A 27,983-nucleotide genomic window follows, 5' to 3' on the forward strand; every position below is an offset into this window, starting at 1 on the left:
TTCAACTTTGAGGCTTACTTGGTTTCTGTGGTCTGATCTTCATTTGGTTTAGTCTGATTTTAAGTCTTTACTATTTCCCAGCATTGTTTCAAGCACCAGACTAACAAAATCAGTTGAAATTACCAAAGTGGTGCAGTGCTCACCTTTTAGTGGTGAATTTAAAATACATATCCATGAAGAGAGGCCTGTCTTTTTTTGTATTAATCAAAAATCTACATTTGTATTAGGAGTCACTGGGTTGATGTGCTTAGAGTGACCGTTCAGTTCTATTCACTCCATAGTTGGTGGTTTTGTTGGTTGGGTGTTTTTTTGTTTGTTTGTTTGTTTTTAAATAACACTGCTGTTTGAAGCATGAATGTTGACTTATAACTACATAAACCCAGACACAGCTTCCATTTGTGTTGTGTCCTTAGTTTAAAGCAGCCTTCTTGGACTGTCATGGTGTGGGGAGCTATGAATTTGTCATAGGTCTGGCAAAACTTGTGTCCCTCTGTAGTGAGTTATGAGGAATGCATTCCAAACAGCATTTAGGTGAGCTTACAGCTGTTGAAAAACAGGAAATACAAGACTTTGTACTACAGCATAATGCAACCTACCTTCCTTCCCTCCTGCATCCCTCCCTCCCCTAGAACAAAAAGGGTTTTCATCTTTTTTAGAATCTGTAGTAATTCTCTTCAAGATACCTTTTACTGTAGAAATGGGCTTACTGATGGATGATTACGTGTGTGCTCCACATAACTTTCAGCTTCAATTTTTCTAATTTTCCTAGAAAAAAAAAGTGTTTGTATTTAGTGCTGTGGTTTAAAGTGTTTACTTGTTACATTGGACACTCCAGAGAAACAGGGCAGTCTTGATTTGCCTCCGCAGAAGCATCGTGTTACTAAAATACGTTTCTTGTGTGAAAGCATGACATGCATTTATACTAAGGATATATGGTGGTGGTGTGACGTAAATGTTGAACTCAGGAATGAAATCTGTAAGTTCTCGTAAATGAGCATTTGGAAAACATAGTATTTTACCATGTATTCTACAGAATACTTGAGAAATATGTAGGACTGTTTTTTTTTGTTTCCATTTTAAAATGGGGAGGGGGGAAGTACATTTAATGTGGAGGGAAATCACTGGACTGTAAAGACTGCTCTCTAGTCTGTGTCTAAAGGGATTAGGAGAAGCTTCTGTAAGAAGTTAAAAACAAAAGCCCTAGCTAACTAGCCCTGACTTTTATGTCACTGACTTCTGAAATTCCAGTTTTTTTGTCTGTTGAATAAGAGTCCCTGCCCCTGAACTAAATATTGTTATTTTTGGGGTGCCAGTTTTAACAAACTGTGATGTGTGTAGAAGGAAATGTCTGACTTTGGGATTCATAAGTAAATAAACGAATGAGCTACTCTAGGTTTTCATGTGTAAATTGTGGGGAGATGTAATAATGAGAGAATGCGGGAGTAAGCAGCCAAATGTATGTCTGCATTTGGTGACCTTGAAGATGCGGCCGCATAATTTCTGATTAACATTGTTAAGTATGAAAAACTGCACACAGTCTAAGTTGCTGAAGATACTCCTATTAGCATTGCTTTTTTACTGTGCAGTGATACTAGTTGTATGTCTCTATAGAGTCAAATATTGAGATTTAATAAAAGGCTATCCCTATATCTGCAAAATGTTCCTAGGACTGAGTGCTCTTGTGTTGAATGCTTTTTTTTGTGATGGATGATGTACAAAGTTCCTAACAAATCTCGAAAGAATGTCACTCAGTTAATTTTGGTGAGCACTGCTATTCTGAACTAAATTGCAATGACATAGAAATTTTGTGCGTTTGAATTTTAACTTGCAAATTAATATTTTTCACTTGCTGTACAGATGGTTCTGACTCCAGAGATAAGCCAAAGCTCTATCGTCTACAGTTAAGTGTCACTGAAGTTGGAACTGAAAAATTTGATGAAAATTCCATTCAGGTATGGAAAAAAGCAGGCTGAGATGACAGAACTTATCCAGTCTTTGGTCAGTTATGTGTAAATGTAGAAACTGGGTAAGTAAAATATTCTGTAGATACCCTACAAAGCTAGAAGGGTTAAATATTGTTGCAGTTTCATGTTAATGGTCATAGCTCTGACATTATTTCCTCTCTTTTGATCTTAGAGGAAAGTAAAGGTTTCATTATTTAAAATGGGGTTTTCTTTTCTTTGCCTGGACACTGGGTTCACTGGTACTTATCAGTGTTATTGTGACTACTTAATGGCTTCCAACTCCTTTGAGTGAGGCTGGATTTTGTAAATGTATTAAACGAGCATAGCTGCATGAAATTCATGACAGAGAGTCTCTTACAGCATCCTCGATCCAGGTAGCTGACTTGCAAATATTTGCATTGTGAGATTCCACATCAAAACAGCAAGTGGAAGAAAACAGTTCTGAACAGCATATGACCAAAAAAGGGAAAACCTTTTCATTAAGGGATTTCTGCTGTATGTTTTAGTTGCAAGGACTTTAGTTGTATCTCTGTTGCAAGGAAAATTGAAGTGAAACTCAGCTGATTTTAGTACCCCTTACCTGTGTTAAATTCATAAGCAAGTGAAGTTAAGTTACTAGTCTGTAAGAATGATAAGCTGCTCATTTTGTTTTAATTTCTGCTGCTGTATAATTTAGCTTATTTATGTTAATTCTATTCCCAGTTATTTGGTCCAGGAATTCAGCCTCATCACTGTGACCTCACGAATATGGATGGGGTTGTCACTGTAACCCCAAGAAGTATTGATGCTGAAACCTATGTTGAAGGTCAGCGTATTTCAGAAACCACTATGCTGCAAAGTGGAATGAAGGTTCAGTTTGGCTCATCTCATGTATTTAAGTTTGTGGATCCCACTCAAGACCATATTATTTCTAAAAGACCTATTGATGCAAGTCTTATGGTCAAAGGTCCCAGACACAAAACTGGGTGAGTAAACTGTGAGCTCTTGAAAAAATAATGAGAGTATTATAAATGTCCTGTGTCCAGACTATGACTTCAAATGAGTTCTGAGTAGCTGCTTGAGGTGTTAAATATATAACTATTTTAATACTTGAGCTCCACCTTGTGATTTTTTTTAGGATTAGCAAGTGTCTTTCTCATTGTGAAGTATTCAGACAAGTTTTCCTGATGCTCACTTCTGTGTTAAAAACAGTGGGACACCTTATTTTAATATATTTCAAAGTTCATCCAACCTCCAGGAAAAGTAAAGGAGTCACTGAATGTTTTCAGAGAGTCTGGTTTGTGGGTTTTTTTCAGATAGTAACTTTTAAAATTCCCCCAGAAGGATTTGGAAATCAAGTAGCGTAGTCACAAACTGAGACAATCAGGGTAGGGAATTAGATGTCTCAATATAGCAACTACTTTTTGCAGTGTTATTACTGTTTTTCAAAGATTAACAGTCCCAAAGTCCATCCAGTTGTTTTTCTGTATATTCATGGTTTTGATAGGTGCGTAATAAAAACACTGGTTGTAGGTTTAGTGACTTGCAGAGGCTGGGGTATTCTACTCAGTGGCTGTAGAAATTCACAGGAGAAACAATTGTAGTCAGTAAGAGTTAGTGTAGATGTGTGTTTTAACCATTATTTTTTCTCAACTTTATTTTAATGTAGAAATATGCTGCATGCTTGTTGTAGGACCAGTCTGCTGGATGGCCTCTGGCAATTTAGCTGTCTTGTAATACTTCTCCTTAAATCTTGAGTTCACTGTACATCAAGCTTGGGGATCAGTAAACAAATGATCTCGCAGGTTTATGTAGTCAATTGCAAAGCATGGTACTAATGCAGAACTTTACACCTGGACAGCAAAATCACTGGCAAAGGGTTACTGCAGTATGAAAAATCAAATTATTTTTCAAACTCTTTAGGATAAGCAGATCATAAAATTTATTGCTATGATTTATGAATTATTTACATTATCAAGAAGGTATGTTTGGTACTGAAGAACTGGGCAAAAATTTGTAGCAAGTTTAGTACAAGGGAACATAATACCTTGAACATATTTTTATGTGGGTTTATTTTTATATTATTTATGTTTATGTGTATTTCTGTTTTCTCATTTAACTGGGAAAAAAGTCATCAAGAATCTGTTTTTTCCAAAGGAAATTATCTGTATAGATATCTGTAGGTGTTTTTATATACAGAATCTATACAGTGTTTTAAAAAGTGAATATTAACTGGACTCATGGTATACCTCTTGAATTTTAATTTACTGATTTTTAGCTACTCTGTTCCTTATTTGTTAAATGTTTAATGATGTAGTTTCTAAGGCGTACTTGAAATGTTATCTTGCTTGTAGAGCTGTTCAGGAAACCACATTTGATCTGGAGGGAGATGTTCACAGTGGAACAGCATTACCAGCAAGCAAGGTATTGTATTATGACTAAATTAGAATAAATAATGAAAGTTCATGTGTAAGGTCAAAATTAAAACATTAGTAGTATTTGTGAAGTGCAGCTGGTTCATCCTTCTCCCCAGCTGTTTCCTGCTGTGGGTGGGCTTTGGTATCATGTGCGTCGTCTTCCCTCCCCACAAAACTGTTCTGTTTGTGCATTTGGCATGTGTTTCATGCCAATAATACTAAATTTTTTTTTTGAAAGGGAAATTTCTCCAGCCTGGAATAGTTTCTCCCCAAGCTGACCTTTTGAAGGCAGATTTCATGCAGGTAGACATTCATGTTAGAAATGATAGAAGTCATACATAATTATTTCCTGTATGTAGCCTGTGACTGTCATTTGCAGTAGGGTAAATAAGTGTTTAATATAAAATTTTAAAGGGTGTTCAATTTTAGTTTAACTAGGCTTTTAAAATTTAATGAATGTGACTTTTGACTTCAGTGCAGCTCCTGTGTACACGCTGACTAAACAAACAGTCTCTGCAGCCAGAATTTTAAACTCTTTATGAGGTGATAATCTTTTCTTGCTTTCCTCCTGCGTTGTCTTTCTCTTAATAAATTCTGTGCCAGAGTTGCATATTCTAAAAGCAGAGTAAAATGACACCCTGGTTAATGCCTTTCTTGGTGCTGTTGTCACGTTTCAGATGAAATGAGAGAATGGCTTATTTCAACAGTATGAAATATAGTAGTCCTCCCGGAAAGTTATTTCTTCTTATGTTTTATTACTACTATTATCAAACTGAAGTACTTGTAAAGAAATTTAGTGATACTGGAATGGCAGTGTAGCTATTAATAATACTTTGATAGCTTTTGAATTTGTTAGTCTTATTTTTTTTTCTTGCCACAGACTTCAGTTTTTCCTGCTTCCTTGTAGCTTTGTTTGTGACAGTGCTTTCTTTTATCTTCATTGCACTCTTTAGCTCAGATAGGTATTTGTTTAGTGACATTATGGCAGGAAAAAAAACCCCAAGGAACACTGCAAACTTAAAATGCTTCAAAATTGCTGAAAAGTGGAGTTTGTGATGTTGTATAGCTGAGCTCATAGTCTTTTCAAACTCATGAGAAAAATACTTCCAGTGGATTTAGGAAAGCTTGAGAAGCTCTTTTAATTTGTTTTTTATTTGAGAATGTACATTACATTTTGTTAAATTGCTGGTTGAATCACTTGTTTTCTGATGGTTGCTCTTAAGAGTTTTCTGCTTCTATATGGTAAAGGAGTAACAATAGATTTGTTCAAACTCCTGCTTTGAAATGCGTTTTTTGGTAGGTTTTCTTGTGTCAAAGCAAATTACTTAGTCCTAAATATGTCTTGGGAAATGTGGTAACACTTTTTATTTTACTAATGCTTTGTTTTCAACTGTTACACTGAAAAATAATTGCTCTATATTTTGCTGCTTAAAGCAGCATGTTTTTTCCCTTCCTGATATGGTGTGATGTAATTGGAAGTCATAAATTTAAAGCTTCTTACTAAGGAGCTTGTGATACTGAAAGAAAACAAATCATGGAGTTGTACATTAAAAATTACATTGTTTGAATTGCCACTTCTTGCCCTGGAAAATTATGTACTGTCTAGCAGCTCAGTCTTTCCTTAAGAGCAGGATAAATGGTGGCATGGATCAGAAATGTAAGTGCTTGGAAACTATTGCAGAAGCAGAGTAGGGGAGCATAGCCAGTTTTAAATGTGTTAATATATTTCACAACTTAGCTAAAGTTTTCATTAATAATTCATTCTTACTTTTTATAGATAACCACACAACTTTTAAATAAGTTTTATATTTTCATTATATGTTCTTGCAGTGCATTAACAAATAGCTGCTCCTCACTAGCCACTGTCATCTTTTGAATTTCAAGTGTACTCTTCAATTCTTCATTGTGGTAGAAACACCTGCTGAGCTGCTGGATTCTGTGCTGTACTCTTCTCTTTTGTTTTCTCATCTCCTTTAAAGCCTCAAATTGACACTTAATTTTAATACTGCCAAGCACAAATACTGGCTAATCCAATGTTTGCATGCTAAGCACCTGTCCTGCTGTTTTGAATTAGAGCACCAGCAGGCTTGATGGTGACAGGACATCATCAGCATCCAGCACAGCCGAACGAGGAATGGTGAAGCCGATGGTTAGAATAGAACAGCAGCAAGATTACCGCAGACAGGAAAGCAGGTAGGAAATGTGCAATCCATTACTTCTCATAACGGAAAAAAATAGGTACATTTTCCTGACAGATGAAACAGTCTGTGAAAATAGTTTAAACTGATTTTTCCCAATGGAAGATGAGATTTCTTTTCAGGTCATAGAATCATAGCATGATTTGGGTTGGAAGGGACCTTAATGATCGTCTAGTTCCAACCCCCCTGTCACAATCAGGGACAGCTTCCACTAGGGAAGGTTGCTCAAGGCCCTGTCCAACCTGGTCTTGAGCACTGCCAGCAATGAGGCAGCCACAGCTTCTCTTGGCAACCTGTGCCAGTGCCTCACCACTTTAATAGTGAATAATTTCTTATATCTAATCTAAATTTCTCGCTTGCAGTTTAAAGCAGTTACCCTTGCCTATCACTACATACCCTTGTAAACATGTCCTGTCCCTCCAAATAAAACCCATGATTAACAACTAAAGCAAAAAACTTCAGAATATTAAAAAAAATAATTATTTTCTTCAGTATTTTATTATTTGTTGTTCTCTTTTTGTAAAGCCAAGCTGATAGTCTTGTCACAATGATTTGTGGTTAGGAATGTCATATGAAATGACTTTAATAATGTTGTTGACGGCTAAATGATGTGATTTAATCTGGAGAGGGAAATAATTGGTCATTCCTATTTCTACAGTAGTCTTGTTGGCAAGTCTTATGAGCAAGAATTTTAGCTACCTCTGGATGCTTGTCTTGTAAAGTTATGTAATTTATAAGTACATCTAATACTTCCTTCTTGATTTGTGCACTTATGATGTGCCTGTGATTAGTAGATAAATGGTATCCCATTTTGCGTAAGCCCTTTTTTGAAGTACAGAACAACACTTCAAGACTTGCATATTCACTTGGCTTCCAAAGTTATAGTTAAAAACACTGACTTCCAGTCATATGCCATTTTCTTGCTATTCAGTCTCTGTGTATTTGTAATACCATGTTCAATTTCAGCCTGCTCCCATCAATGCAATCACACAGGGAGAGAATATATTTTGTTTTTTAATGCATTTTATCATAGACAATCTAAGAGAATCCAGAAATACCTGGAGAATGTTACTGTTTTTAATGCAATTTGGAAGTGTAATATATCTGACACTATAGACAGGAGGCAACCCCTAATCAATATTTTATGGCCTTGATAGACACATCCTAATTAGACTTTCAGACTGGTTTAGCTCAGAAAATCTTATCACTACAGAGAGGATTTTTCTATAAAAGCAATATCAAAAGACAGCAAATATTTAAAATGCACCCAGTAACAAAGCAGGTTGAGCGGGTGCTGTCATAGCAGAAGCACAGAGAGAATTATTTTATCTAAATTTCCAATTTGCAAAGCTGATCTGAGAGTATTTCTTTTGTGTGTGATTAGGAAAGGCAGAAAATGGCATATTAATTGAAGGAAACACCAAAGTAGCTGAAATAATTGACTTACTGCATCTGTTCTTAGATAATTAATTTACTGGTAAAACTAACTTTTTTAAAAGAAGTCGTACCTCTTTCTACTTCATATTAATTTTTCTCTTAAAGCCAATTTCCAAAATTCTCTAAGCAATTACACTAATCCATACCACTTTTCATCTCTTCATGCTGCATTCTCTTCCATTGGAGGGAAGACAGAATTCTGTTCCTTCCTGTGTGCTGAAAGGAATCACTATCTTTTTGTTCAAAAGAGAAGGCAATAAATCATCAGCTGAATTTTGCACTGGTTCACCAACCAGTTACTTCTTTGTCTGTTACAGTTCCTGTAGGGAGAGATGAAAAATCTCTGGAGTTGTCACTATAGTCCTGTTTGGATAATGCTGTGTGAATATTAGTTATTCTTTACTGAAAGTAATTAAGTTCTTGGTGAAGATGATGCAAGTTTGACAGTGTGCAGGTAGTGAGAAATTAGTTAATCTTAAATGTATAGCAATAAAACCTGAAGAAATGCTACAGTTTACACACCAGCTGAGTGCTCTTCATAGAGAGTGCTGTCATGTTTGAAATATAACCAAACTGGCAGAAATTTAACGTATGTATTGCAATGCTGTGCTGCTCCTTCACTTTCAGCTCCCAGAACTTCATTTTGCTGAGCACTGTTTATAATAAGGCATTACCTGGATGGCTTAACTGAGGTCTCTGTTGGTTTAATTTTTTGCAAGTTAAAAAAACCCCAATGAACAAAACCCAACCAAAATAACTAAAACAAACAAAACCAATAAAAAAGACCAAAAACAACCCACAACATCAAACCCCAAGGGTACTTTTAGTTTTTTGATTAAATATGTTAAAGTTTAATTTTAGATTTTCTGACATCAGCCTTCAAAGTTATCTTGTGGATTTTTACTATAGGAAGTAGTAGAGTAAAGGCTTTTGGTGTCCTATCTCTGCTTCCTGGAATAACTTACAGTTCTCAGGAGAATGAGGTTTATATAACTGTATTACATGCCCTTTTTTATCAAAGTTGCTGGGGGAAGTAGAAAGCTCTACCTATTGTGTTACATGTGGTTAAAAATGACTTGCTTGCAGAAGATACTGAGCTTTTACATGTTTCCTAAAAATAGGTGCCTGACTACAGAGAACAGTTAAGTTAATGATTTTTCTTAAGGGAGTAATGAAATATGTGCTTAACCTTTTGTAGACTCCATAGAAACCAATTTTCTGTTCATTTTTCTCCTTTGTGAATTCTCTGATAGGTAGTGATAAGAAAGAGCACTATGGTCAGTTTAAGTCAGGGCACAGTTCTGGGGCTCATGGAATGACTGCTGTTTCTTAACAGCATAGCAACAAACAAGTGAGGGCAGAGGCTAGATTTTACCTGCTCGCCAGAAGAAAGGTAAAATAAATTGACCAAGTTCTCATTAGTTTTAGGGCCTTGCTATTAAAGATGGGAAAAAGTATTTGCTGTAATTTGTAATTCAATTAATTTGTTACTTGAATCCTATCAATGGCAGATGGCAAACTGATCTTATCAGGTTGCCATACAGTGCAGAGGAGGATGTTCATTAATACCAGACTCCACAGTTGAAGTCTGTATTTTGATCTGTTGTGTTGCAGGCAAATCTAGCTTGAATGATTCTAGAGGAAAGGTAACAAAAAGATAATTTTGGGGAAGGATGTTGTGTCAGTGTTTGGAACCAGTGTATTTGGAGAAATCTGTCATTTTACAGTGGAATTAATACTACCCATGTGGATTGTTTGTTTCAGTTTTTGTCATCTTTCTCTAGATCTCAGGATACCCACGGACCAGAACTGATACTACCTGCCAGTATTGAATTCAGGGAAAGCTGTGAGTAAACTGTGAAGTTACAAAGCTAACCTATTAACGCGTTTTTCTATAGTGTAGTATTTCATTCAGTTTGAAAAATTAAGCATAACAAATATTGAAAAGAGTAATGATTGAATAGATGATAGCTAATCCAGCAATGTAATTTATTTTGTTGGGGAAAGTGAACAGACATTTCAGGTATTGAGGCAAGTTCATGCATATCTAATTCTAATTTCATTTCAACTCTTATCTTCAGATACAAATTTAACTGTGGAAAAAATTGTTAGTCCTACCTTCTGAACACTACATGGAATTCATTCTCTTCTATATAGTTCTCCATGGCTTGGATAATAGATTGCATCTTGGCCAAAAATCCCCTTTATATAAAATCTGATTTGGTTTAAATTTTCATTTAGTTTTGTTGTGTTTGTTTGTTTGTTTTAAGTTATCTTGGTCTCCAGGTTTTTAAGGTCTCAGATCTAGTAGGAAAATACCATGCCAGAGATTGTCCAGAATTCAAATATTTGAAATATTCAAATATTTGAAAATAGATTTGTGAGCAAGCAAAGATAATGTTTTATTAGTATAAAATTCCCTTTAATATGGGAGCTTTATAGGAAGAGAATTGACAAGAGAAATCTTCCATTTTCCTGTTCCACTTGAAGATGCAGACTTTCAGCAAAGAAATAGGAAATAGTACAGAAATGTTTCCTGATGATCAGGTTTTCTAACTTTATATAGAAATGTTTTGTTAGTGTGCCTAAGGAACTGTAGTATACAGTTGGAAATTTATAGAGTTCAAATTCCTGTAAGTTGCCCCTCCCCCAAAGAATTCCTCTATTCCCCAAGTTATAGAATGGTTTCTGGTTTCTGTCTTTGCCTTTATGACATGCAGGGTTTTCTTTTTCTCTTTCTCTGCAGCTGAAGATGCCTTTTTATCTGCCATTATAAATTACACAAATAGCTCGACAGTTCATTTTAAGCTGTCACCTACATATGTTTTATATATGACATGTCGGTATGTATTGTCAAGCCAGTACAGACCTGACATCACTCCTGCTGAGCGTACTCATAAAGTCATTGCAATAGTCAACAAGATGGTGAACATGATGGAAGGAGTTATACAGGTGAGTTTCTCTGCAAAAACATGTGAAGGGAATTAAATACATGTTAGTCTTTTTTTTAGTGTTTAACCAACTTTTGGTGAGAGTCAGACCAATACCTGTATTGAATGCCCATGTGAAGGTTTGCTTTTGTGTCAATGAATGATGTCAGTGGTAAGAAACCCTCTCCTGAGTAGTGTGGGAGGTTAGGGACAAGCTGTTGCTCTGAAGATACATTCTCTGACAGGAAGTTACTCTTCTGTTCTGTAAAAGGTAAGAGAGCTCTTGTAAAACATGTTGGGTGGCTTATTAAAGAATATTGTACAGATAGCAGTTGTTTTTACTGATTGATGCTTGAAGTGAACTTATTAAAAAGAAACATGACTTTTTAGTTTTGATCCCATTACTTTTACAACTTCTTTAACCACAAAAATGGTAATAAACACTCGTAATAAAACTACTTTCTGCACCAAGCTAACACAATTGCCTTGTAAAGAGAAACGTAAGTTCTCAGATGTTCCAGTGTCTTATATGTAGTCTGATGCTATTGCTGTCATATATGCAAGACTTCTACGGAAGCACAGGGGGAGTTCAGTTTTCTGTAGGAATGAAGGATAAGATCCACTGGGTTGTCTGCAAAATTAAGACAATAACCTTGCAAGTGTGTAACTTGATAAAACGTAATGGTGACTTCCTGAAAAAAGGGTGCTAGTGCAGGTATCCTCACTAGTTAATTAATTATTGTAACTTCTTTCTCTACAGATTTTTCTGAGAGGAAAAATTTAAATATATTTCTATATTTACTTAAGACACATGCGTATGTTGCAAAAATCCTGCCATAGTAGCCCATACAGAGCAAGGACCCTGTTGTGCTAGGCACTGAGCAAGCATAACAGACACATCAGTCCTGCTCTAGAGAATATATGATGCAAGTATTACACACCAGGTTGATTAAGGAAGAAGAGGAAAGTAAACAAATGACAGTGGCATCAAAGTCACAGCAGACCACAACTGTTTAGCTTTTATTTAGGATTTGGAAAGAGTTTTCAGCAGGGAGAATATTACAATTAGCTTTGTAAACAGTTATAACAGGCTCCCACTTTTCCCAAGAAAGAGTGGGAGAAAATGTTAGTGTTGAAGATACATTAAGGAAACAGATATTAGTCTTTCATGTGCATTCTGAAGCTGATGAGAGGTTGAAAGGTGGTTTCAGTCTGAAGTAAAGGACTAGTACATTGCTTTGAGTCCTGATGCCATGGTGGATGGATGCTTGACAATATCAAAATGGTATCAAAAGTTAATTATTCAGATTCTGCTATTAAAAAAAAGTAAAAAATCTGGCTGTGGAAGAGAGAGTTTGATAAGTCAGAGATTAGACTGTGGCGGTAGTGGAGAAGATGAAATGCAAAGAGCCTGAACATAAACAATGTAATTGGGTGGATGGAAATTAAACAATGAAAGGGGAGGCGTCAAATAGAATCCGAAATTGACAAGGATGAACCAGTCACTCAATTTATATAACTAATGTAACCAGTAACAATAACCTCAAAAAGACTTGGGATGACAAAGATGGGAACAATGAGAAAGCAAAGATAAAGTAATGCATTCTTTATGTTGAACTAAAATGGATAAGCATGAAACAAATCAAAGACAGAAAATAGATTATCTTGTGAAAACATTCATTTACGGCACCGAGAAGGGCTTCCCAAATCAAGTCCAGCTTTGTGGTTGTTGCAAGCAAGTGTATTTTATATAATCCTCTTAATAGCATTCCCAGGCTGTCAAAACCAAGTGTTTTTCTGGACTGTCTTTTGTGAAAGGCCATTTTTACAGTATTGCAACTCTGTAGTTTGAATCTTGTCTCCAACCTATAACTTACGGAAGTGGTAGCTGTATTTGTGGTTTGTGAAAGATGTTACCTAGTTGAAAGAAATGAACTAAGGAGAGTTGGAGATTGAAGAAAATTGGCAGGAGGTTCTTTCAGATGTCATGCTGAAGCAATAGGAGGAGAGGGGGAAACAAACAAACTTGATAAAAGAGTGGAACTTCAGTGAATTTGAATGTTAATGGGCTGGAGACGAAGAAATGCTTTGGTTCTAAAGCTTGACCAGGAAAAAAAATAATTAGCTTGGACTTGTCTTAGTAAGTGTATAAACAGTACTAGGTAAATTAAGTCAAATTACTTCATCTGAGTTGTAGAATGAGTGGTTATCTTGATGGCTGTCACAGTTAAATTGCCACCTTAACCCTCACTGTGTAACAGTGTCTTGACTGTAAAGCATGCCTGCACTGAAAAGAGTCTTAAAGGTGTGAAAGACAAAGACAGGGAGGCAAGCTGAGACAGAAGTAGGGGGAAGGTGCACTATTTGTGCTGTACTGTGGGAGTTAAATAAATTTAGATCCTAATTTTGCCTGCTTAAATTATAAGGAGACTTTCTGAAGTTACTCAAGATGTACTTGCTGACAAATTAAATCTGTGATTTTCAGTAGTCTTTGCATTAGTGTATGCAAATAACATAAAAGACTTCATATGAGATAGGGATAAAATTGGAGAGATCTGTGAGAAAGTTCAGTGCTTTCAGTGAAAATCTGGGAATGTAAACATCATCATATAAAAAAGCCTTTTTTTTTTTAATCCTGATTTTTATTTTTCCCCCAACCCTCTCCACCTGCAAATAATTTCTGATCCTCTGAAAATTTTAATGTGTTGCTCGAAGGAGCATCTCCTTTTGTTCTCTGATGGCACATCTTCAGTCAGTTCAAAACACTTTAGTTGGAAAGGGGAAAGAAACAAAAGCAGTGGCAATTTGGTTTGGTTTTCGATCTCTAACTAAAATCCTCAAATGCACAGAATGCCAGAATCCCAAGGGTTGGAAGAGACCTTGAAAGATCATCTAGTCCAACCCCCTGCAAGAGCAGGGTAACCTAGAGTACATCACACAGGGACTTTTCCAGGCGGGCCTTGAGTATCTCCAACGTAGGAGACTCCACAACCCCCCTGGCCAACTGTTCCAGTGCTCTGTCACTCTTACAGTAAAGAAGTTCTTCCTGATGTTAACGTGGAACCTCCTATGCTCCAGTTTACACCCATTGCCCCTTGTCCTATCACTGGATATCACTGAAAAAAGCCTAGCTCCATCATCCTGACACCCACCCTTTACATATCTGTAAACTGATGAGGTCACCCCTCAGTCTCCTCTTCTCCAAGCTAAAGAGACCCAGCTCCCTCAGCCTCTCCTCATAAGGGAGGTGTTCCACTCCTTTAATCATCTTTGTGGCTCTAAGCTGGACTCTCAAGCAAGTCCCTGTCCTTCTCGAACTGAGGGGCCCAGAGCACCTCAAATTGTTACCTGTGTCCTGGGTTCAGCAGTGAGCTTCTGTGTTGCTGGTGGGGGGGAGTGGTCTGAGTAGAAAGCCAAAATGAATTAGGAGCTCAGTTTCAAGTAATCAGCCAGACATATATGGTGATTAGGTGTTGGTTTTGTTTGTGGTTTTATGTTTTTGATTGCTCAGTATAAGGTCTGTACCAGCATTTAAGAAGCTTAGTGTGGTAATTCATTTGACTCTTTTGTTGCTTTTTTAATTCAAAAGTCATGTATTAAATCTGTCCTAGGTGTGTTATGTTTTTGTTTGTTTGTTTTGGTTTTTTTGTGGGTTTGTTTGTTTTTTTTCTGGTGGGGATTTTCTGTTCACCTGTGTGTGTTTGTACACTGTCTTCATCTGGATCTGCTACTTGGATGGCTAGTTACTCTGCTGTCCACAAACAGTTTTGTGGGGTTTCTGTGGCACACTGAGCTAATAGCCACCTATTCTGGGATGTCAGCTGGTACATGGCATTCCTGGAATTAAATGTAACGTGGGCACTTCAGTTCTTAGCTGTTGTGCTACTAGTCCTGTTTAAGTAATTAATTTTTTAAAAGGGGCTCAGTTGCATCGTAGCTACTGATTAATGCATCTGTGTGTAACTGTGAACATAAGTGTTGTACCTTCATATTTAGTGTTTGATTTCTAAAGCTATCATGATTGTTCACAAGTTTCTTTCTTCTATTCTGTTTGATTTCCTTCGTCCGTTTTACTCCAGGAGGTAGACCAGGTTGATCAGGTAGGATATATTGCTGGGAACTGATCCTAGCTATGTTGGCTTAGCTCAGTTTCTCATGCTGCTTCCATATCAAAATACAATACTCAAACAGCTGGACTTGAACAGTTCATAACACTCATTCAGCAACTGGAACATGCAGTACTAAAATCCTTTTTTGACTTTGCAACTTTTACGGCATTCCATAATTTCTGCTTAACGCACTCAATGTGGATATGAAATGACCAAAGTTCTTTTTCTTCCCTTTATTTTCTTTTTGTTGTTTGTGGTTCCTATTCTTTGGATTTCATCTGAGGTTGCCTGGCCTGGCATTTGTGGTCGGGAGATGGTGAGATAGATCAGTACTTGATACTGAATCACCTGGTATCAAAGCCAGTGAGCGCAGTATCAGAGTGGCAGTGGGCAGTAGTGAATATGCGCTTAACAGTGCACAGATTACCAGATACTGCATTCCGCTAAGCTCTTAGCACTTTGTAACCAGGTGCTTATGCAGTGACTTTATTGATGTGGCTATTGACAATTTAACAGAATTTCGTATGATCCATGGATGTGTTAAAATTGGACTTAATCAGTTACAACAATTGCTATATTGCATATAAACATTTTGCAAATATCTGGTATCTGGGATATGTTTGGTGAAATGGGCAAAGGTACTGGTCTATCTTTTGGAGCCTTTATAAGCTGCCGTGCTTTATCAGAAAACCATTTCCCTGTATTATTTCTTGTTTCTTTCTACTTACAGAAACAGAAGAATATTGCTGGGGCACTTGCCTTTTGGATGGCAAATGCATCTGAATTATTGAATTTCATAAAGCAAGACAGAGATCTTAGCCGAATTACTGTCGATGCACAAGATGTTTTAGCACACTTGGTTCAAATGGCATTCAAGTAAGGCTATCAAACATTTGTTTCACGTAACATATTCTGTGTTTCTTTGGGTTTTAGAATATTTTTACATCTTTGCTGAATTTTGGGTATAGCAATAATGTCATTTGTATATTATTAAATAGCTGAGAGGAGGACTTCTGAAAGAGGCCAGACTTCCTTCTTCAGACATACTTTGCTTTATGAATATGGATCACTGGGCTACGCAAGGAGTTTTACCTGTTAGCTGTTCTTGTGCTAGTTGAGGCTGCCAGTGAAAATTTAGGGAAATGTCATTTAAGTGTAGTTTATGTTGATTGCTTTCTTTTAATATAAGTTTTTTTATGGAGATGTGAGGAAAGGTTATCTTTCCTGTTCATATATATATACATAGGGTTAAATATTATGGGCTTCTAATGAACCTTGCTTACTTCAAGGGCTACTAATTATACATCCAGTTTCATAATTTGCATAAATAGCAATTTGCACAGTGATTTTTTTGCAGTTTTTTCCTTAAAAATGTAAGGACAGGTTTTAGCTTGTAAAATCATCAATTCAGGCAGTTACAATACTTATTAAAAGAAAAATTGAATGAAGCATCCAATGGAAAGGAAGTCCAATGAGCAAAAGGGTCCTCAAACAAAGATAATGACATGTAGAGAGCACAGCACTAAGCAACAAAAAAGGGCTTATTTTTCGTTCATATTTAGATTATTTATTTTCCCAAGTGACAATTGAACAAGTATTTCTCAGGAAATTTGTGTGAAACTAACGTACAGAGAAGTCACAGTATATCTTGGATTACTTATACCCACCCTTTCTTCACTCTGCACGATGCCTTTTTTTTAAATACAGTCTTTTCATATGTTTGTAATAACAGCATATAATCTTATACCATGAAAGGCTTGGGAGACCTAAACATGGTTTAATTGCTTAGTTTTTTAAGGGGGACTGTATTGCTCTAAAGAGCAATATGCAGTATGTGAAACCTTATAATTGCTTTCTGAAATTCCGAAAGGTTTCAAAGATGCACCAGACCAGTTTGTATGTACTCCCACAGACTTCCCCCCTCTCTTGGTGGATTATGGGCAGATAGGGTATAGCAAGTAGCTATTTTGACAGGTCTTTCCACTTCTATAGCACCTCTAAATTAGTGTAAATGAAACCATGCCTTTTTGCCATAGATCAGTGTTTTAGATTTGCGTGTTGAAAAAACTCTTGGCTACTTCAGTTTTTTTTAGATAGTCACTGATGACAGAGCATTGCTGAGGGTAGAAGAAATGTACTGTTTTTTCCCTGTACGTTATGAGCAGGCTGGATGCGGAAGCGTATTTCTGAATGTTAGCGGCATGAATTCTCCCCTAAGTGCACTAAACATGACAGAGTCCAAATGGATGTATTAAACTTTTGGAGAACTATGGAATACATATTTAGAAGGCAAATAAAAAAGCAAAACAGAAACATGAAAGGATTCTGCTGTGAAAATGTTGTTTAATGGTAACTGCTGGCATACAAGAATTGGTTGAAAATGTAATGGCTTTTGTTTTCTAATGGAAGATATTTCATTAAAACTCTTACCAATGAAAAGGGAGTTGTAGAAAGCCATGAAAAATTTCATGTTAATGTTAGTACAGTTTGATTTCCTTTTAGTTTCAGTTCTCACCAGTAAATGTATAAATGAATTATCAAAAATGCTGTTAAAAATGTTTACTAGAATACTAAACCAGGCATTTCGTTTCACTCTTAAGGTAAGAGAAATGCAAGAAACAAAATTGTTTACAGAAAACACTAGGGCTGTTTCAGGTTCTGTACATTGGTTCAGAATAGGATTTTTTTCAATTTTGTGAGTATTAGTCTTGGTAGATTTTACAACAGAGAAATGTGTATTTCTGTTAAAAAAAAATCCCAATCTTGCAGAACCAAATTATGGCCTGATCACATCTCTCATATGCAGTGTATGACCTTCACTTACAAGTGTGGTAGCCATACTGCATTTACTTTGTTTGCTCCCTGACTACCTTTTTCCAGCATTTTTAAGAAGGGTATGGTCTCCCTGGCTTTTTAAAAAGTATTGTTTGGTTCCCTGTAGTCACATACCAAACACTGCAATTTCAGCCTTCTTGTAACTTAATAGATCTCTTTTCTTCAGAAACATTCATAACAAGTACATAAAGGATTTTAAAATGTCCTTTTCTTTTGTTAACTTTTCCTTCCAGGTACCTGGTTCATTGTCTGCAGTCAGAGCTTAATAACTACATGCCAGCATTCCTTGATGATCCAGAAGAGAATAATCCTCAGAGGCCTAAAATAGGTTAGACTGCTTGATCTTTCCTTGTTTATCTTCTAATTCAAAAAGAAAAAGAATTTGATTTTTTTCTTAACAGTGATATGACTTTTAAAAGTTTCCCTACCCCCTGAGAACTGTTCAGATCAGTTTTTTGTGGATGATAAGAAAGGACAGAAGTAGCATTCAAGTGATGTCTATCGAGTTTTAAAATCATGGAATAACATAGTATGAAGGGTAACATCTGCAGGTCGTGTAATGCAGCATCTTGCTCAAGGCAGGTGCAACTGGATCAGGTTGTTCGGAGTATTACCTGGTTTACTTTTGAATCTCCACTGATGGATGAAGCTGCCACAACATCTCTTAGTAACCTGTTCCAACGTTTGACTAACCCTCACATAGAAAATACTGTAGCTATCTATAAATGGAATTCCCGATGTTGCAATTTTTGTGTTGGTTTCAGCAGTTTCACTGTAAAGATGCTATGGGAGAATCTGACAAAGTACCTCCTAAGTACTAAGGTTAAGATGACTGGCCTCGTAGGTTCCTGCCAAGGATCCTTGCCATGATACTTTAATTATGATGGTGCTTCACAGCAGTGTCAGCCTACCTGGGCTGTTCCTGTCCATGACAGCACTGTGGTCATGTGTGCTATCCCACTATATCTGTAATCCCAACTCAGTAGCAGGTGCTCAGACTTCTAATGCCCCTTTCTGTTTTCCACACTGAACGCATTCACGTGCAGGCCCCCGAGACAGGACCCCATAGTGTTCTTTTAATGGGGAAAGTGTGAAAGCCTCCTACATTTTGTAGCCTGATGACTAAAGAAGAAAATGGAAAATGTAAAAAATACTCAAGTTTGGAGGGATTAACTGGGGATAAAACATTAGAAAAAGTGAATAAAATAGTGACATTCTGAATAATTGAAGTAAAGATGATCTGCAGAGCTATTAAGTACAGTCAACTGTGAAGAGTATTTATACAAAATTCATATGTACGTCTTGGTCTTTTGAATGTTAAGCTTTCTGCACTTGGTTTTCCCTGTACTGAACACTGAAGGAAGAATATAAAGATGTACTCTTAAGTTTTTTAATGCCCTGTACTTTGAAAGAGAGTACTTTCTGGGACACAGACCCTGAAAAAGTAACAAACTGATATTGGAATAGAGGCAGATGATCATCATTTCAGACATTTATGAACTGCTTTATATATTTCTGTCTTGGAACATACAGGTACTGCTTTTCAAGTAGAATCCTGTGTTTCATTTTGAAGGAAATTACTTTGGTGTTCTCTTGAAGAGATTTCAGATAGAAGTATTGACTTAAATACTCCACTTCCTCCAGGAAGCATATAAAGATGTTTGCTCTTGGTGAAGTTAATAAGAAGTCACTCTTGCTTGTGATATAGTATTGCAGTGAACTAATGGACAAAAGGAAATAATGTTTTTAAAAACCTTAACATGTAAACAGAAGGTATCATGCAATGCAAGTTTCTGCTGAAATTTTTGAGTATGGTTTGATTCTCAACTGGATTCAGCATTTATGAGACTGCAGTTTAGGCATCCAGTTTAGGCTCCCCAGCACCAGCCGGAGCTATGGAATAATTGAGGTATAAATTTGAAACAGTAGAATATAAAGTTTTTCATTTGTTATTAAAAATAGCAGAAAGATGAGTTTACTCAAGTGAGGACATAAGTGTCAGATACAACCAATGAAGCACTTGCCTACTAAATAGTTCTCCAGAAGAATTTTCTTTAATATCAGGATTTAAAAAATGTATTTCAGCTGTCAGTTTAATGTTGCTGAATCTTGAAAGCCATTGAGCAATAAATTTATTTTTGAAAGTCTGTATGACTTAAATACATGTAGGTTCCACCTAGCATTCATCAACCTGATGTGGGTGTCTTTGTATTATGTTTTTTAGAGCCTGCACCAGTTGTACATTGCAGTCTGTGAATGTGGTTTACTTTTCATTCTATCTCCATAGATGATGTGCTGCATACATTAACTGGAGCTATGTCACTGTTGCGACGATGTAGAGTGAATGCTGCTCTGACCATACAGCTCTTCTCCCAGTTGTTTCACTTCATCAACATGTGGCTTTTTAACAGATTAGTTACGGCACCAGATTCAGGGTTATGTTCACATTACTGGGGAGCTATTGTTCGTCAGCAGTTGGGCCACATTGAAGCCTGGGCAGAAAAACAGGGTTTAGAATTGGCTGCCGATTGCCACCTGAGCAGAATAGTGCAGGTGAGTATGTGTATTGCTGATTTAACACCTCCCACATGATTGTATATTCAGAGAGAACATTTGTATATTTTGTGTCTCTAGAGAATAGCATGAGGACAAGTGTAGTTTATGTGTAACATTTGTAACATTACGATAGCATGCAAAGACATAAAATGTGCTTTCAGCATAATAAATATTTTAAGTTACAAGTGAAATTAATAATGATTTTAGCCAACATGCTGTTCAATTTGTTTGTATGACTGAGGGATAATTCTGCCGACAGGGACAAGAAGAACAGATGAAAAACTGATATGCCTCATTTAGGATAGGTTTCCTATTAATTCATCTTTCATGTACAGCAGGTATATTTAGTGATTGTTTTGGGGATATTTATGTAGCTTCTGTTACAAATCTGGCTTCTTAATTTGTCTTATCTCTAACCTAAAGAATATTCGAAAACAAGACTTAGGATTTCATTCTGGTTTGGATTTGTCTCCTGTGACTGCTTTTCCTTCTCCCCAGGCAACCACATTGCTTACTATGGACAAATATTCACACGCGGATGTTCCGAATATTAACAGCACTTGCTTTAAGCTGAATTCTCTGCAGCTACAAGCTTTGTTGCAGAATTACCACTGTGCTCCAGATGAACCACTCATCCCAACAGTAAGTCTCTTCTATCACTTACTGTAATGTTTTAACATACCTGAGCCATTGGCCTTCTGTGGATATGTGTGTCATGGTGGAACTGAAAGTCCTGGTTTACACAAGTTGTCTGTTTCTTTTCTTTTATTTAGACTTAACAGAAGTCTATATGCATTCAACAGAACATCAGAACTTTAAAGCTGCTGTGATTCCACCTCTGCACATGCGTGTTACATATTTTTAAATATAGCTTTCATAATTCAGTAAAAAATGCACCACAGATTTTGAAAATGAAGTAATGCTTCTGTTATATTCTCTAACTACAAAATTTGTGATTTAATCAAATAGAGCAATATGGCATTCTGACTATACATAGTAGAGCTAAAGAAGTTCTATATCTGATAATTTATTGCCAGAATTCCTTTTTCTTGCAGTCTTACTATTTTCTTAAGATTAGGATTTGAAAATTATCCCTTAATGGTAATGATGTCTTTCTGTCTTCTATCCAGGAATTGATAGAGAATGTAGTAACTGTTGCAGAAAATACAGCTGATGAACTTGCTCGCAGTGATGGCCGAGAAGTCCAACTGGAAGAGGATCCTGACTTACAGCTACCTTTTCTTTTACCAGAAGATGGCTATTCCTGTGATGTTGTCAGAAATGTTCCAAGTGGTTTACAAGAATTTTTAGATCCGCTTTGTCAGAGAGGTTAGTTCTTGTGTTGTTTTATAATGATCTCCTTTTTTTAGTGTAGTGAACACAGATTGCAGAATACATTCTAGTTAAATGTAAACCACTTTATGTATGTATGTATGTTTCAATCTTTTTATACTGTGCTCTTCAATTGCTTATTTTTGCAACCCATAGAAAGTATGCAGGATTTTTAATTTCTTACCCTTTTTCCCAGTCCCTTTAATTGAATTTCAAGGTTCTAAGTAAGCAGTGCTGAGTTAACTAGTGCCTACTGAAACTTTGTTTTGCCTTTCCTCCAGAGCCTTTTCGGATTTTGGTGCTGGAGCAGCAAAAATTCACATAAATGTAAATTTTGTAATACTGAAATAGTTTCACAGTAAATGTACTTTTAAAATGAATGTGAATTAAATAAGCCACTTTTTTTACTCATTAGCTGCTTCAGTATAGTGTTAAAACCCCACAGTCTTAAAATAGTTCTTTTTATGTTCCTCAGAATAAGAATGTATGGTCAGTGAGTTGCAGAGGATGTAGTTTTGAGACTAAAGGAGACTAGTAGAATTAATTCTTTAGCTAAGTATAGTTCATTTGCCATACAAATATCTGTTTAGTTATTACAAGTAAGGCCTTTCTAATGCATACTTTCAACATTTTACTTTTTATGTATCTCTTGGATTATACTGAGGGCCTAGTTTGCAGCAAAGCAGTGTAAACTAAATTGTTGAAAGATGGTCTTTGTGACGAGGAGCATCTTGGTTACTTGGATGGAGTGCTTTGTGATTTTAATGTGATGTGGCTAGTCACTGACCCTGATTTAGGAGTCAGTGTTGGATACCTCTCAGCTACTGTGGCTCATTTTTTCAAAATTCTAGGAGTTGCTCAATTAAGAGGGAAAAAATATCAAACAATCCCCCAATTTTAATTGCAGAGTTGCATTAAAAAAAAGCAATGAGCCCAGGTGAAGCTTCATCTCTGCCAAATCTATGCTGAGACAAGACGGCTAGAAGCAGTTACTTAGCAGAGCAGAAGACTTACTTGGTGCTGTCTCATAGTTCCAGTGATTTGTATTATAAAGATGACTTGGTGTTCAATGACTTTTCTGAGTCTGGTTGGCACAAGCAATATTTTGCAGCCTAAGAGTTTTCTGTGAGTTTATAGTGTTTCTAAATACATGTTTCTCAGGAGCAATAGCTACAGAACAGTAGGGCTTTGTGAGTAACATGAAACTGCAGTGAAGCACATAATGGCATTTAAGATGCCAGATTCAGCATACTAATGAATATAAAAAGATAAATACTGCTATTTGGAGTTTCCTTGTGGCAGTCCATTTGATTTTAATTTGTTGAGAGAATGCCATGACTGTGTTGATGTTACTGTCTCTTTTAGGTTTTTGTAGACTAACGCCTCACCCACGATCACCAGGCACATGGACAATATACTTTGAAGGTGCAGACTATGAAAGTCACCTATCACATGAGAATGCTGAGCTAGTAAGTACTGATTCAGTGAATAATTTGCCATTGTGTTTCATGTGATGAGTTTTAATTCTGATTAGCAAGAACAGGATTCATCAGTAAACTTACTAAACATCGGTGATTTGGTAAATTTAAGAAACTGCAGATTTTTTTAAGTCAGTGTTTTTCTAGGCTGTTGCCTACATGGTAACAGTTCTCATATAAGCAAACTTTGACTGTTGTGTTCCCCCACCCTGGGGCTAAACAGTGGAGTAATTGCATTTAAACACAGGCAAAAATATATATGGACATGCATCTATAAATAACTTGTAATGTGGATGGAGCTATTGCTTTTATTTACAAACTGGCAGTTACCAACGGAATGTTTAGTATTAAGTTGTGATCTGGTACTTTTTTTCTGCTAGATTTTCAGGAAGAAGTTTTGATTTTTCTTTTTCATTATAGTTGTTAAAGAAGGGTTTCACTTCAGTGTGAGATGGTGCTTTTTTTTCTGGGTTGGGGGGGGTTTGTTTTGTTTTTTAATTTTGGGGGTTTGCTTTTGTGTTTTTTTTTTTTTTTTTATATCCAATAGCCAAGAATCTCAAAGTTACAGAATAGCTCAGTTTTGGAAGATGGTGACTTGCTGTATAAAATTACTAAACAGAAATAGCTTCATGTTTATAATTAAAATTTCAATGGAACCAGGAAGTTCAACCTGAAACTAGAAATACATTCCTAAGGCTTTCTGTGAAAAATACTTGCCCCTCACTGTTCAGAGGGACTTGAAATCTTCATTTACTCTGTTCGGAACCTGGCATTTGTGAGATGACTTTATGCAATCTTGCTGCAGGAGCACAAAGAACATGTTTACTTTACAGCAGATAGCATCTCCTAAATCTGTGTGACTGTTGTAGCAGAGCCCAGCCCTGAACTGCTAAGTCAGGTTATGCAAACTTGCTATCTTGATAAATGGGCATTTGACTGAGGAAAGTATTGCAGAGACATTCTTGAGACATAATGCATCACTGTATTGGTCTGAAGAAATGTGTTTTTTAGAGCTAGAGGAAACAGAAATCATCTGAAGTTATACTAGGTACTTTCTGTTCTTCATACTAAGAAAAAGAGTACTGGCCAGTCTTCCTTATAAAGGCTTAATAAAGAAATGCAGGATGAGTGGATGCTACTGTTTGATTCATCCATGGAAATGAATACCATGTAAGACTGTTCAAATAACCTGATCTAATAATACTGTATTTTGTATGTGTCTTAACTGAATGTGGTAGGCTTCAGAGTTCTGAAAGTCGTTAGTCTTGGTGCCTGAGCAGTGCTGTAAATCACCTCTTGGTGCAACGTGCCTACATAATCTAAATACTATATAAATGTTCCATTTTATAGCTGTGAGGTTGGGTTATTTTGGTTGGGTTTTTTTTGTTTGGTTTGATGATGTGTTCAGGGTTTTTCTGCTTTGGGTTGGTTTTATTTTTCCCCCACCCCAAGACTAAACTTTATTCTCTCAGTTGTGCTTCTGTTGGTAGTCTGTGGAATTGGCCAAACTAGGCAGTCCTCCTCAGATCTTCATTGAAGAATTTCTTTTATTCTTAGACCGAGAGAGAAATTCAGTATAGACTAACTAACAGCAAAGTTATCTTCACAGTGGCTTACCTTTTCCAGTCTGTATGGGATTTTTGTTGATTTAGTTTAATAATGTTTATATTTTAAATTAATGGAAAAACTCCTTTATAAAATAGGAACAGATTTTCTTCTGCTGCTGTGCTTGGCACAGGAGTGCTAAAAAACTGCTTTCTTTCCTAATGCATGAACTTACATTTTTTTGAGTTAACTTCCTTTGCTTGTGTTTTTATTTTGTCATGGGTCTTGTGGAACTTGCAGTTAGGTTTGAATATGAATACAAACTTGGGTGCTTTAACTTACATGCTTCAGCAAATGAAGGCTGGGATGGCAACTTTTTGCGTAGAGGGGACTGACAATGTTGAAAGATTAAAAAAATGATGAGCATGTTCAGGGGCTCAGGCTGCATTTGAGTTAAGTTTTCAGAAGTGAAATTTTTTTGAACTTCCAAGGTTTTAACACTTTGTTTGAAATGAATTAGGTTCTTGATATCTTTGCAGAATTATTATTTCCTAGATGCAGCACAAAATCCTGAGCTCTGTCCATCACCTTCACCTTTCTAATAGGAGCCTACTGAGTCTGAACTTCAGTTTTCATTCAAAGTTCCTGCAGTTTTATAGACCTGTTAAGATTCGAATTATGAATCATTAATAATCTCTGATGAATTAGTGAAGGAAGAACAATGGATAGACTTAAAAGCTTAGCAGTGTTCATAACACAGGTGTAGTACTTAATAATATGAATCCATATTAATCAAAGGTTAGAGATACTACCTTGAAAATGGAGTACCAGACATATTATTTAGAATGAGAGATCTTCTGCTGTAATAACAACTTAGTTTTGATTGTAGATTAAATACTTTGCACAGTAATTTTCCTAGCTTAGCAGTGAATATGAACTCTTTTCTTATTTCCCTTTCCCTGTTTGATAGGCTCAGCCTTTGAGGAAAGAACCTGAAATTATCACCGTAACGCTAAAAAAACAGAATGGAATGGGCCTCAGCATTGTTGCTGCCAAGGTATGGAAGTTAGTTTATTTAAATGTTATTGGAAAAACTTCACTTTTTTAAAATCAGCCGCCTATGGAAAATGTTAATGAAAAAATCTATTTCCCTGAAGTTTGTTGTGCACATCACGTTGATCATACTTCTGTTCTGGCTGGAGAATGTATCTGTAAATTACACAGATGTGAACAGTACAAGAAAACATAATATAGTTGTAGTAAAGATATTTATGTTTAAACCTCTACTACAGGTTTATTCATTTTCCAAGCCAAAAATTGTCAGTGTTATTAAATGGAGTTAATAGACAGGTGTGTTTAACACTTCTGCTGAAAAAAAAACAGAATTATCTAGGAAAGAAAACCAGTGAATATAAAGAATGTGTGTATTTTTATAATATGATAGGTAAATAAACCAATTCAAATACTTGCATTAAAGTCCGTATACTTTCTGCTATGAAGACAACACCTTATCTTTTGTGCAATGTACAGATACCTGTGTTACTTCAGTTTCATTTCTTTAGAGTGCTACAGTGTATTAAGTAGCCTGGTGAAGGAGGGCATATCTCTTGCTCTGACTTGCCAAAATTGTGGGTGTATACTACTCTTAGTAGCACTTGATAGTAATGTGTAGAATGCACGTACGACTCCAGCCACCAGATGGAGGACTCCACTAGTTGATTGGTTTTGCTCTATTAACTGAGTCACATAGCAGACATAATCTTTTGAGTTTTAAGCATGTTATAAATTATGCAGCGGTGATATCCAAAAGCCCTTGTGAATATGTGGTTTACTACAGATAGAACAAGTCCAGTGTCTCTCCACTGTGTAGCACATGAAACTTCAGAACCCTGTAGTCCTCCTTGGCACTTAGTGCATGGGCTGAAAACACGATTGTTTTACTGCTTTTAAGTTCTCTTACACAGTTAATTGCTTCTAAAAAGTGCTGTTTTTTCCTACAACTTTGCTCATTTCACAGTTTGTACTTGAAACTGTATCTTGCATGGGATCAGTTTTTAAGATTTATATCTGGCATCAGGTATCAGGTGTATGTTGCTGACAGCAGTTATTGGGGAAACTATTCAAGATCTGTAAAATGTAACTCAATATTCTACTCTTATTTTGGTAGAGTGGGTTAATAATTTGACAAGTAAATATTAAATATTCAGATACGCCAGATTAAATATGTATCAGACTTCTGACATCTGCATTTCTGTTTAATGTTGCAAAATGCACAGTGGAAATTTTATTTTTGTTTTTCATTTTAAGCTGTGAAATCTGATTTCTCATGTAGAGAGAAGCAGGCTGTAGCAGGAGGGAAAAGTTTGTTTTTTTCACTGGAGCTGGCTGGTGTCTATACACTGTTTTAACAACTGACACTTAATCTCCATTAGCAGTATGTAACAATGCCACTGGTCAGTGTATAAGCTTGATTTGAAAGGGTTTTAGAAGTTGTTTAACGTATTTCATGGTTTCTTTAACATGATCAGTGACATCAGCAAGACATGAGCAGTCTTCATCTCAGCTCAGTTGCAGAAACACTGGTTCAGGCAGTGATTACATTTCATCTTGCTGCTGTGTGCCTGCCACAGTAATGTAATTCTGATATTTTAAAATAATTGTCATAAATCTCAATCTGAAATAAGAGGCAAATTTTTATTTTAGTTTCAGTGTACATAAATGGAAACTTGTTTAATTGAAGAAATTTGGATAGAAATACTCATCTTGCATTAAGTGTTGAAACAAGTTGCTGTAGTAGCTAAATACGATTATTTTCAAGAGGTTATTTCAAAGGGTTCAAAGTTGTTTGTTATAAGTAATTAATAGCATGTTGTTCTCATAACAGGCTTCAGAAAAATAACAGAGTAAGAAAGAGTAACAGTCTTTCATTTTCTCAATCTGGCCAGTGCAGAACAGATTAGAAAATGAAGTAACTGTGAGTGAGAAGCTAGCAGTAGGAGGAGCATTTTTTCTTTCTTTTATCTTGTTGGCTTTTACTAAGATTTTTTTCAACATGTCTAAAGTCAGGTATCTTTTACCAGCATAAAAATGGAAATTCTTATTTTTTCCTTTGACTGGGGAAAATGGAGGAAGATGTTCAGCAGACTGCTAAATTATTCCAAATGTTAACTGGATAAAATACCTGAAATGAGAGGGAGGTGCAA

General features: G+C 36.2%; 1 protein-coding gene across 15 annotated transcripts in view; it reads left to right on the forward strand.

Moving 5' to 3' along the window:
- Positions 1–27,983, forward strand: part of AFDN (afadin, adherens junction formation factor) — a 116,260-nt gene that overhangs the window by 52,541 nt on the left and 35,736 nt on the right. For 8 of the 15 annotated variants that reach the window (XR_004549498.1, XM_034061087.1, XM_034061093.1 and 5 more), the window contains exons 9-22: positions 1,858–1,952; positions 2,667–2,929; positions 4,298–4,367; positions 6,435–6,553; positions 9,780–9,841; positions 10,742–10,947; positions 15,005–15,025; positions 15,765–15,910; positions 18,103–18,197; positions 20,157–20,422; positions 20,924–21,067; positions 21,556–21,754; positions 23,123–23,226; positions 25,751–25,837. Coding sequence is in view for 14 of the 15 variants with exons in the window: in XM_034061087.1 (XP_033916978.1) it covers positions 1,858–1,952; positions 2,667–2,929; positions 4,298–4,367; positions 6,435–6,553; positions 9,780–9,841; positions 10,742–10,947; positions 15,005–15,025; positions 15,765–15,910; positions 18,103–18,197; positions 20,157–20,422; positions 20,924–21,067; positions 21,556–21,754; positions 23,123–23,226; positions 25,751–25,837 (1,877 nt within the window). In the remaining variant the exon portion in view is untranslated. The remainder of the gene's footprint in view (positions 1–1,857; positions 1,953–2,666; positions 2,930–4,297; positions 4,368–6,434; positions 6,554–9,779; positions 9,842–10,741; positions 10,948–15,004; positions 15,026–15,764; positions 15,911–18,102; positions 18,198–20,156; positions 20,423–20,923; positions 21,068–21,555; positions 21,755–23,122; positions 23,227–25,750; positions 25,838–27,983) is intronic. The other 7 variants (XM_034061091.1, XM_034061094.1, XM_034061092.1 and 4 more) reach the window with 1 other exon arrangement.

The sequence above is a fragment of the Melopsittacus undulatus genome, chromosome 3 (genome assembly GCF_012275295.1).
Source record: "Melopsittacus undulatus isolate bMelUnd1 chromosome 3, bMelUnd1.mat.Z, whole genome shotgun sequence".
Taxonomy (NCBI): domain Eukaryota; kingdom Metazoa; phylum Chordata; class Aves; order Psittaciformes; family Psittaculidae; genus Melopsittacus; species Melopsittacus undulatus.